Source organism: Astyanax mexicanus, chromosome 18, assembly GCF_023375975.1.
Source record: "Astyanax mexicanus isolate ESR-SI-001 chromosome 18, AstMex3_surface, whole genome shotgun sequence".
Taxonomy (NCBI): Eukaryota; Metazoa; Chordata; class Actinopteri; order Characiformes; family Acestrorhamphidae; genus Astyanax; species Astyanax mexicanus.
The window spans coordinates 20516148-20528617 of NC_064425.1; the positions used below are offsets into that span (position 1 = coordinate 20516148).

Genomic DNA, 12470 nt, shown 5'->3' on the forward strand with positions numbered 1-12470 from the left:
CATGTACTGGCCAGCAACAGCTTATTTGCATAAAAGTGACAAAGCTCTTAAACGGTATATTCGGGAAGTGGTTGAAATTGGCAAGACTTGAGCTGGTAAGAGCTCTTTAAGTGAGAGTGATTTTGTGCAAAGAACGTCATGAACATGTTTTGTATACCCTATAGACCTATTCTAACTTGTGTGAAAAAAAATAAAAGACCACTTTAGTTTCTGAGTCAGTTTTTTCTGATTTTGCAATTAATAAATATATGTTTGAAAAAAATAAACATAGTTGTTTTATTCTATGAACTACGGACAACAATTCTCCCAAATTCCAAATAAAAATATTGTCATTTAGTGCATTTATTTGCTGAAAATGGGAAATGGCTTAATTAACAAAAAAGATTCAGAGCTTTCAGACCTCAAATGATGCAAAGAAAACTAATATCATATTCTGAAATCAGTATTTGGTGGAATAACCCTGGTTTTTAATTACAGTTTTTAAATACACCTTGGCATGTCCTCCTCCACCAGTCTTACACACTACTTTGGATAACATTATGCCACTCCTGGTGCAAAAAATCAAGCAGTTCAGCTTTGTTTTATGGCTTGTAATCGTTCAGAGGTTTTCAATTTGGTAAAATTCAAGAAGCTCTTTATTGTTTTTGCAGAGCTGTATGTCCTCTTTAACTTTTTAAAAACTATATGATCTACAGCTGATCTACCTGATGCATGCAACCTTTGATACTTTTACAGTTACTGCATTGTGAAGGGGAGGGGTACAAACAAAAGAGAGAGAGAGAGAGAGATAGACCAAGCCAGGGGAAGGCAAAGGGAGAGTGCTGTGTGTGTGTGAGAGAAGAGAGAGAGAGAGAGAGAGAGAGAGAGAGAGAGAGAGAGAGAGAGAAAGAGAGAGAGAGAGATGGGCGGGGGGAGGAGGAGAGGGTGATCTCCCACAGTCATCGGCGCATGTTGCTAAACAGCGCTCGCGGTCGGAGTGGGAGAACTGCGTGTTTGACCATCATGCCCGTCGCCTTCTAAACAGCGTCTGGAGATCAGGTAAACATCACTCCTCCTTCCGTCTGTCCCTCTGTCTGTCTGTCGTCCAGCAGGCTTTAACTGCCGGTCTTGTGTGGTTCAGCAGCAGTGGTGGTGGTGCTGGTGGTGGAGTTGTGGTGAAGGCATGGCTTAGCCCCCCGACCCCTGAAGTCCCCACGCAGAGGTGGAGTGAGTGAGCAGCTCGCCGCCCTGCCTCTTCCCCCGGCTCGCGCTCTGCACGATGAGCCTGGCGCTGCAGGATCTGCGGAACAACGTGAGTGCTCGTTGCTGCTTCTCCTCCTGCAGCTCTCTCTCTCTTTCGCTCTCTCTCTCTCTCCCTCTCTCTCTGTCAGCTATCTGTCGCCCATCTTGGCGTGTCTGAGTCTGAGCTCGAGCGGGGAAAGGGCAGCAGGCGGCGTGACATCAGGGCTGGATGATGGCAGTGACCTTCTCCGCTCGAGCTCTCGAGGCGGATTCCCGGCGTTTCTGGCAGATCTGGCTACTGCTAAAGCTAGGTTAAGTGCGCGGCGCGAGCCTGCGTGTTGCTCGCAGAGCTCGCGCGACCGGCTGTGCACGGTTTCGACACGCGCTGTACGGGGAGCATCAAAACGCTCACTTTAGAGAATGCACGCGCGCTGTAATATGCTGTTACGATTTACGATTTTACGATCATAAAGAGATGCATGCTGCACACATACATACATCATACAAAGTATGAAGATCTTTAGTAAACATACATATAAAGGTTTTCCAAAGAATCCTGTGAGCAAAGGACAACATTGAATACACCTAAATTAGTTTTGGTTGCATTAACTTACATCTTTTATGATTGATGACGGAAAAAAAATATAAAAAAAACAAGTATTTAACATTTCCTCTATGCACTGGTTAATGTTGACATTCTGACATTGAATCAACAACGTTAATTTTCAAGCTTTAAGGTTTTGAATAGTTATAATAGAGGCTCTGAATCTACTCACTATAATGCTTATAGGTGAAAGGTGCTTCCCACAAATAATAATATTAATAATTATTATTTAAATATCCCTTCCTGCACTGCAAGAAAAATATCATGGCTGTTCAATAAAAAACAAATATCTCCAGAATAGCAACTTTACATGAGAGAGGAAAAAAACCTTCTAAACTTTAAATGGAAGTCAATGAAAAAGTAGTTTATATTACGTCATTTTAAAGTATTTCTATTGGTTCGTTCATCAAGAAATTTTGGCACAGTGTAAGGGACAGTTTGTCTGATCAAATTATGGAGTAAACAAAAAATCAACAAAATGGAGATACTTGTTTTTCATTGGACAGCGACTGGTCTTGAGCTGGATTATTTTTAACAGGAGCATAAACAAAACACACACACAATGTTCCATGCATTTCAGAAAAGATTCCAGAACATACAAAATGTAAAAAAGGGGTTCAAAATAATAAACAGTAAAAGTATTTTAGTAATACACAAACACTATTCCTAACATTTCAGAAAAGAATGTCTTTTTTATTTATCATAAGAAAACATGTTGGAAACCTACCTGCAAGAAAAAAGGGGTTCCAAGTAAAACATCTTTTTAATACATACATATACTGTCCATAACATTTCTTTAGTAAATGCCTGTTGTCATAAGGCAATAATGTCTTACCTACTGGATACAACGTATAAAGAAATAAAGTGGATGTTCAAAATAATAAATATTTAAGTAATGCATACATAGTTTTTTTTATAGCTTCTTATAATAAGAAATAAAAAATACACTTTGCACTCTATATAAATACTCTGTATAAATACATTTGAACAAAAAAATGGGATAATATATTTTCCATTGAAACATACCCACATGCTGTTCATATTATACAGGTTTCAATATATACGTATGTGTCTATAGTGTGTATGCACAGAACATAAATAAAATTAGAAGTCCTACTCCATGCTTGGCAAGCTTTTTCCATTCGTCCTCCTTCACTGTCAGCTTTACTCTGCTGTTGTCAAGCCGCTTAGGAAAGACAAGCCCACTGTGTCTCCCCTGAGGACCACGTTTTAGCAGGATTGTAACTCAGTGAAGACCCACACAGACTTGTTGCTCACTGGGAACAGTCCGAGACACACTGTTCCTCCCCCCTCTCACGCTCTGAGGGGCAGCAGAGGAACACGGGCTCTCACTCAGCCTCGGAGCCTCGCTGCAGTGCGTGCGTGTATCTCGTTATTCATGCAGAGAAAAGCGTGACTCCTATTGGCGGGTTCCTGCACACACGTAGCGTCTCGACGTGGAAAGTAATTGGCCGTGCACGGTTTCCACGGCGACCAGGAGGGTCACAGAGATGTCTGAGCCACTGTTAACATGATATGCCGATGGCCAAAAGTATTGGGACACTGGATTATTCACAGTTTTTTTTCCAAAATTAATGGTATTAGGAAGAATTAATTCTACTTTAATTGGAGTAACTGTTACTGTTACTACTCAAGGGTAGGCTTTCTACTAGATTTTGGAGCATTGCTGTGAGGAGCATTTGATTGCATTCAGCCTCATCCCCAACTCCCCAACTCAGGTTTGGATTGAGCACCATCCTTCCAGAGAATAAAGTTCCACTGATCCACAGCTCAATGTCAATTGTCTCAACTAGACTGAGCATTTGCACATCCACAACTTAAAGCCATTAAAAGACATTCATTAGAAGCAGCGACACAAAGTTGGACTGCCTCCTTAACCATGCTCCTGTCAAAAAGCTACTTGGTTCTTTTCAGGTTTGGTTCATGTTATCATTTATACAAAGGAAAGCTTTAGCCAGACAACATTCACTAACATTGCATTGAGTGTTGTTTTATTTGAATGGTTTGTATAGAAGTCAGTTAAAGATAGTACATATATAGAAGAATATTCTGTGTCTAGTTGAACACATTGTTGTTCATAATGGGGCAAAAAATAATTCCCTTTTTATTGCACTCCTATATTAATATTTTACTTTATAAATGATCTGAAGGCACTGGACTTGGGATCTGCTTACATTATTACGTACGCACGGTTGTTCATTAAGCATCAGTGGTCTGATGTAAATAAGCACACGAAAGACAGTTTTATTGGTCTATTTGTTTTTAGTTTGTCCTAAATTGTATAGATTTGCCCTAAATAAACATCCTTATCTTAATCAAAGTTAATCTTGTCAGGGCCAACATTGATTTGTGCCTACAATCGAGGTCCATGTTTGTCCATGTCTTGAGCTGATGTGATGTGGCTTGAAATTTACATGTAAATTTAGGGACATTTAAGGTAATTAATTTTTCTTTTAGAATATACCAGAATGCATAATTATATTCACAACAAAAGTAATGTTAGGGCATTTTTAGCATATATGTCTTTTAACTCCTTTATTTTCTATACTTCCTTACACTTATGGAGTGCCTGTTTCTCATAAAAAGCTTGACTGTAAAAATAAGGATGTCACAGAACTGTGTGCTGTGCCGAAACAGCCAGGCAGGCTTAAAGGAACAGTTTTTATTTCTTCTCTCAATTTCTTGGAATTATAATGGATTTTATGCCGGCTTGTCTAACCCTCAAACTTAATAATGTCCTCCATAATTTCTAGTCAGTCCTTGGATAAAGGTTCATATTTGTAAGAGGGCTCTAATGTACGTGTCTCATCCATGTGAGTTTGTGGGCCGCATAACCAGACGAGCAAATTCAATTTGTTGGAATTAGCCAAGGTATGCCATGTTATGCAATGACTCGGAACGTGTGGAATTTATAGGATCAGTTGAAAAACAGTGTAGTCTGTACTTTTTATTGTTAGATGGGTGAACCTGTCTTAAAGCTCACTCTTTCAGTTATGTTTAGAAGTGTAAGGATTTTTGAACAGGGTCAGATTTTGGTGCGGCATCTGAGTGAAGCTTCACATCAGTGAATCTATGTGGGCTTGTTAATTTAGCATTTGTTTACCAGGTATGACAGATAATGAAGGTCATAAACTTCACATTATCTTAAGGCCCAATGCACCAAATGTGTTGCTGCTTCTATGTGGACATTAGAGTTGGCCGGTATCCCCTTTTTCGCACTATTATCACTATTATCTCAAAATATAATGGAGGTAGGGCTGCAACTAATGATTATTTTGTTAGTCGACTAATCTGATGATTATTTTTTGAGATTAGTCAATTATTCAACGATTATTTCTAAATAATATTATCTCTAAAACAATAGAAACAACTGAACATGAGATTAAAAGGCCTTTAAATGTCTAGATGATGCTTAAACGTGGAAAGCACTAACATTTAATGAGAAAATATGTAATCTGTTGTGTTTAGATACTTATAGAGACACAGACTAAGTTGGATGTAAACTGTGTGACTGAGCCTTTTACGCATATCCCACTTCGCTTCTGTCCCCATCACTTTGTGTAATGCGATACTGTTACTAATTAATGATTGGTTGACAATGAAATTTGTAGTTGACAAGTTTACATAATAGACATTGTTGATTATGTCGAATAATCATTGCGATACTAAATGGAGGTATATGTTGTTATTGTGGGCAAGAAGTAGCGTAAGTTGCGCAGATAGTACATATGGTCCTTTGTTGTCACGTGGCTTCTCTTCAACCTCATCCTGTGTTATTTTAAAAACTAAAAAACATCAATCAAATATAAAGTTAGGTTTTCTCACAAGGTGACAAACTAAAACAAACTGGACACTGTCAATAATTAACAATAAATAAATAAGTTGGTAACGAATGCAGATAAACTGCTTCAAATCAGGAGAGATGCTGGTTAGCATTAGCTTTGTTAGCAGGATAACAATCTGTTCCTCACAGAGCAGTCAAACAGGCTAACTAAAAGTCCAATAAAGTGTCACAAACTTTTAGATGAGTATGTTTTAGCTCAAATAACTAGTGTTAGGCAGGCAGAATGCTGAATTTAGAAGTTTTTTTAATATGTAGCCCACTCCCTACGTTTGTTTTCCTAGCTAGCTCAGCTACAGATGCTCTGATTATCAAACAGCCCAATGCAGCTGCAGCTGTTGACTAACTGCTGAGCTAACAACACAAGTTTAGATAAGAAATGAGAGTGAAGATGAGTGGCTGGTTTTGGGAATAACAGAAAGACTAAATGTGGTATGTTGTTCTGCCATGCTTGTGCTTGGCTTAGATAAAATAGCTAGCAGGCTAAACACCACAGTGCAGACCATCCAGGGGACCAGTTTGTGTTTGCTGATAAGGTGTTTAGCAGTGATTAGCATTAGCTTTGTTAGCAGGATAACAATCTGCTCTCCACAGAGCAGTCAAATGGGCTAACTGAAAGTCCCTTAAAGTCGTATAAACTTTTAGATGTGGTATGTTGTTCTGCCATGCTTGTACTTGTAGCCAGTTACCTATTAAATTTTGTTAATTGTCACTCCAGGTATGATTCTACTGTTTTAACCCACTGTGGCATGGTGTTGCCCTCAGGCTGCAAACCACTTTTATTTTTTATATGCGAAAATATGATATGAAAGCCTAAACTTCTAAAACAGGTATTTTTGATTTGGGGTAATAAAATCACAAGGCAGTTATGCAGTGGTTCTTATTTTTTTTTATTGATATAACAGGGACCCATTAACCTTCAAAAATGGGCTGCTTTTAATTCTCAACAAATAAAAATATAATTCTATAGACTCCTGTTATGTTACGGGTCAAATTGATCCGTTTTAAAGTCTAGAGATCTAGGAAAACTAGTTAAAAGTATTTTTCAGTATATAACTTCTTCTGCTTGCCTTAATTAGTGTAATCAACATATCATATAAAAATCTCACATATTTGCAACCACCCCCTGCAAAAATAAAAACTAAAAAAAACTAAAACAAAATTGCAATGTTATGTTTGAATGTTATGTAAAACTATAGTGTTGGTCTTTTAAAAGTTTATTTTATGAAAAACAAATGAATTATCCTAATCAAACCATTATCTGTTAGAGGTAAGGAACACCATTGCACTAAATATTGATAGAATAATTAGCAGTGGAGTTAGTAATTAAATATTCACACTGTTTTTTAGGATTTTTCTTTTTTTTTTAGACATCTTTAGGATAATTAAACATGTGCCTGGTCAAACAGACTCAGGGACACCACTGCTGTTCCTGACAAATGAACATAACAAGAGGATTAACAGTTCAATCCATTTTTTTGTAGTATTTTTAAACTATAGAACTAAACACATCTTGGCTCATCAGCTGCTGTGAGAATGTTTTTGAAAGTTGTGTTAATTCAGTTTGAACCCTCATGTTTACTTTGAGATCCCAGGTATTGTCCTGTAAAGACTGATCGATTTGAATCCATAGAATGTTCTTCCATTATTTTCTGCATCAACACCCTGAATTGGCTCTTTTAACCACAGTGACAGAGAGAGTGTGTGACTGGCCTCAGACCTGCAGCGCTGCTTGGGTGTGGTGGTGTGGGAAAGAGTGCTGTTGGAGCTCTCTGGAGGTGGAGTGCTCTCTCTCTCCTCGACCCCTGCTTGACCCTGGAGGGCTGCTCAGGGCTTGGGAGGGCTGGTGCATCCTGCCTAAGGGTGTGTGAGTGCAGGGAGATGGCCACGCTTTCCTGTGTGTGTGTATGCGTGTGTGTTTGCGTGCATATGTGCATGCATGCGTAAATGTGTGCAGGGGCCAGTCTAGGTCAGCGAGCTCACAGGCTACCTTCACACTTGAGTTCTTCAGTGAGTCACCAAGGACGTTATGGTAGAACGTGGAGACGGACAATCGAGTATTTCGCTGTGCAGAAGCGCTGCAGATTTTCATTCTTTGGTTTATGTGTTACCATACACTCCTGTTTATGCAAGAGTGAAACATACTTACAGCTAATTTGGGTTTCATCACTTTGGATGTGAGACATAACGTGTTAATGATGGCATCACTGATGGATGATGTGTTTTGCGTCACTTGAAAGGTGCTGTTGGCATCCAGTTTCATGGTGTCTGCGGATCTTTAAAAGTCATGCATTCTTAAATCTCTCAAATATCTTAAAAAATGCCACAGATACCACAATTTTGGTTTTATTTATGTGCAATTTCCATATTTTTGTGCAAGCTAAATTACTGTTTTAACATCAGAATAAGTTAAACAGAACCTACAGAATTATTCCTTAAAATGAGGGATGGTAAGTCTATGTGTGTTTCAGGGTTTTCCCCACACAATATTGGTTAGTCAAGCTGCTTGTTGACGTTGTGTGCGCGGGCTGGTGGTTGGTGGGGGGTTGCGTGGTGTTGCAGACAACTCACAATTTCTTGTTTATTAAAGGGCCAGGGGGCAGTTTTGGTCAAGGCAGCAGCCTTGCCTAGTTAGCGCTGTGGGAAACTCAGCGTTAATTAGCTAGCTGTTTGCTCTCAGGCAGCAGCCACAGTGCTGTGGGTTTTGGGAAGTTCTATGAAAAATCTTCTATCGCAACTACTTAGAAAAAAAAGCTTTGCCACTACCAATTTTAAAGGTGTTCTGGTGTATGAACACTGTTGCAAAACCCCAGTTTAGTAATACTAACCAATGAGTAGAAGAAATGTTCCTCACAATGTTTTCTGAATTTGTGTTTGTTCATCCGCTCACGTACGGTGAAGACAAAGCAACATACACTGCCAGGTTCCTTATATCATTGAACTCCTTATTGAGTACATCAAAATGGAGGCATTTAAGACAAATATACTTTAAGACAAATCTACGAAATTATAAAAACCACACAACTGGATCTACATGTTCCTTATGAACATTGAAATGTGAGTTTTAGTTTAGTAGGCTTAGATTCTTACTATGAAATATTAATAATTTGATTCTTCTATTTTAAATAATATCCTTCTACCTTCGTCATTCATAATCCCTTTGACAAAATTGATGGTGAGGTAAAAAAACAAATGCACGAAGTCCCAACAATTCTTACATTTAAATCCCCAATACCTGCAGATACCCTGCAGTTAGCCACTACACAGTCTATAAATTCTGCACCATTAGGGACTACATTTAAACAATGTCTCTGTTTCCATGGGAACAATTTACAGTGAGACTACTATCATGTACTCTATTAAAGACAGCCTTGTTGTTCTATTAGGATTTTGTACTTAGATCTAAAACTTGATTTGTGGCATTACAAATAGATAATCTGATCTGATAATTCATAATTATGTACATTTTATTCACTTTAGCCTGGTAATGTAAGTGTAGCCTTTGTGTCCAAGATAGATTTGATCCCAATCTCAACTGGCCCTTTGTTAGACAAATGCACTGTTAGGGTACAGAATTTGTAACATTTAGTGTACTATGTACAGTGTATAAAGACATTGACCATTCATATAGGATCCAAACTCAACTTAGCTTTCCATTGTGAGAGCAAGATGGACACTCAACAGTGGTAGCTGTGTAGTGAACAAAATAAATAAAATTCCAGAATTTCAATCTAAATATTCTCAATAACCTTTCTGGGTTAGTATACATTTTGTGTGCCACTGTATTTTCTGAATTGTGAGGGTGTTCGGGAAGATTAGAGTTGAAAAAAGGTATATTGCTATAAGTGTCCTCCTGAAAAGGAACACGGAGAACCTCCAGGGCTTATATTTTCCAGCTAAAATCCAGCTATACCTGCCATTATCTATTCACAATGGCACTGCTTCAACATGTCATCTAGTCACTCCTTAATATAACATTTTTAAAGCCTGAATGCTAATCTGCTACGACTTTAGTCTTTTTCAAACCTAATGTCTATCACCATCATCTGTAGTGTACAGCTGTTTACCACTGAAAATAATGACATGTTTACCTGAACTCCATAAAAGAACACTAATCCCTTTGACTCAAAGCACACATATAATAGAAGCTATTGTGCAGATCTTTCTGTTATTCTCTTTACGTAATACACTACATCTGGGTCGTAAGTTGTAGTCCTGAAGGGTTAATATCTAGCTTGGTTTGTTTGTTTCTGACCTCAAATTCCCCATATGTACCTGGTAAATATTTTATAAGTTGAAGCAGGCATGTTGAAGCAGGGAAATCACTAGGGTAGGGCAGCAAGTAACGATTATTTTGATAATCAGTTAATCTGTCAATTATTTTTAGATTAATTGGATAAAAAGGGAAAAGGGCTAAACCTGATTTCTAGCATTTTATTTATCGTATCTTTCGCACTATAGGGCGCAGTTAAAATCCTTTACTTTCCCCAAAAAACGTCAGTGCGCCTTTATGTATGAAATTTATCAGTCAGGTTGTAAGGAGCAGTAAAGCTACACCACTAAGTACAGAGTTATACAGGCAATTAATATCGCCCGGGCTAACCGGAGCACTCAGGGTTTCTCAGTGTAGCCAGTCGAGCGTCATTAGCCGCTAGCAGTTAGCCCCTAATGCTAATGCTCCAGCCTTAGTGCTAAAGAAATTTGGTAATCTAAGCTTAGTGTAAATAAACAGAATTGCTTTACTCACTCAAATAAACAGTTTTCAGAAGAGAAATCTGAGTAGATTTGCATCCAGTCCTCTTTCGGCTTTTTATTACAGTTTTGATTACTTAGCTTAGCTTTACTTAACTTAGTTATCTACCATTTTAATATTTTAACAGTTACAAAATTTGTTAGAAAAAAATAACAGTATGTTGCTTTATTTACAGTCTCAAACTATTTCACAATATATTAAATCACACCCCCTGTATCATGCTATGTATCTCGCCAAAACTCTGCCCAAGAAATCACTAAATTATGCTGGACAGCAGTCCTCCAGAGCCAGGACTGAGGAAGCCCTGAACACAGAGTCCAACTCCAACAACACTTCAACACTCTTGCCACCCAACCCTGCCCAGGCCTTCAATAATGCACCAACCAGAGAGACTGAATGATTTATGTATGCACAGAACAGAAGTCAAGGAACAGGGTATGTTAAACATGTATGCACACACACACACACTGTTACACAATCTTTGTTTCCAGTGCTTGTTTGGCTTACAGAGTGAGAAAAATCTGGGTAAAAGTTATAATAGTGAATTATTTTCTAAATGGAGTTGTGCTTAAACAAACTGTCAATGTCTTAAAAAATATTATCTTTCATCAGAAAATAGTGTTAAACTATTTATACCATAATTGTATTGCATTTTATTGGTCCATTCATCATGAAATGTCAATACAATGTAAAAGGGAAAATTTCGTCTGAAATCAAGGGTAATATAAAAAGGTTATCGTTATTTTGTTGGAGTAACTGTCTCTACTGTCCAAGAAATACTTTCTACTAGATTTTGGAGCCTTGCTTTAAGGATTTGATTGCATTCAAGCAATGAATAGAGCACCATCATTCCAGAGAACACAGTTAGTTCCACTGCTCCACAGCTTAGAGCTCAGGGATTTATACCCCTGTACCCACAGCTTGCATTAGGAAGCATAATAATTCCAGGTAATTTATGTTTATCTGCTCCGGTGTATCAAATTCTACTGGCAGTGTTACTTTACAGGGACTAAACAAGCTAAAGTCCAAAATGCTTTAATTAAAAGTCTTTCATTAAATGTCTACAAACATTTGAACACATAGTGAGCAGTGTTTTTGCATGACAGCGACTAGGAGCTTTGTTACTGCCATTTGTTTTGCTTTTTCCCCTCTCATCTAGTAGACAGGACCATTTTTCACCTCTCCTTCCCTCCGCAGCACTCCATCTCTCACTTTTCCCCAGTCAATTCTTTCTTCAATATGTTTGGACACCTTGCTACATTAGGGTCTGGTGTTCCTTTTAGCATCTTTTGGATGTTTAGCATTCTGCCAACTCTGCACTGCAGCAGAGAGAGAGCAAGAGAGTGACTGAGACTGACCGAGGGTAAGAGAGGGAGGGAGAGAAAGTAAGAGAGAGAGAGAGAGTATACCCTCTGCTCCCTTTCCTTTCTGTTCTGGTAGGGAAACAGGCAAGCAGAGAACACGTGCCACACACACACACACGCATACTCAGTGTGGATCAAGGATACATGCAATGATTGTGAAAATACACATACACACACACACATGCACATACATATGCTCTTAAAGGGCCCATTTCCTTAAATAAATTAGTTATTGTTAGTTTTGGTTACTGCTCCTTTAGGATAAAATAATACTACAGTTTTTTTGTGCACTATAAGGTGCACTGGATTATAAGGCGCATTATAAGAGACACTTTAAGGAACTTCTAATTCAGCAGGTCTCGTTGCTGGGTAGTTGTGTGTGTGTGTGTGTGGGGGGGGGGGGTTGCTAACTAAGTTAAGTAAAGCTAAGTAAACAGAACTTTAATTAAAAAAATAGTTTATTTTAAAGTTAAACGAGCGCTGGATGTTTATCTACACAGATTTCTCCTGAAAACTGTTCATTTGGGTGAGTAAAGTGCTTCCATTTATTTACAGTAAGCTTAGATTACCAAATCTTCAGCACTAAGGCTGGAGCATTAGCATTAGCGGCTAACCGCACTAGGAGTGATAGCTGGGGTTAGGAGCTACAGGCCAATGATACTCCCC

The 12470-nt window shown here is 38.4% G+C and overlaps 1 protein-coding gene across 2 annotated transcripts in view; it reads left to right on the top strand.

Annotated features, from left to right (window-relative positions):
* The first annotated feature begins 929 nt into the window (after nucleotides 1-929).
* ece2b (endothelin converting enzyme 2b) overlaps nucleotides 930-12470 on the top strand; it is an 81434-nt gene continuing 69893 nt past the window's right edge. The window contains exons 1-2 of one of the 2 annotated variants that reach the window (XM_049467322.1): nucleotides 930-1038; nucleotides 1121-1291. In XM_049467322.1, the coding sequence (XP_049323279.1) occupies nucleotides 1259-1291 (33 nt within the window). In that variant the 5' untranslated portion in view covers nucleotides 930-1038; nucleotides 1121-1258. The remainder of the gene's footprint in view (nucleotides 1039-1120; nucleotides 1292-12470) is intronic. The other variant, XM_007236753.4, reaches the window with a different exon arrangement.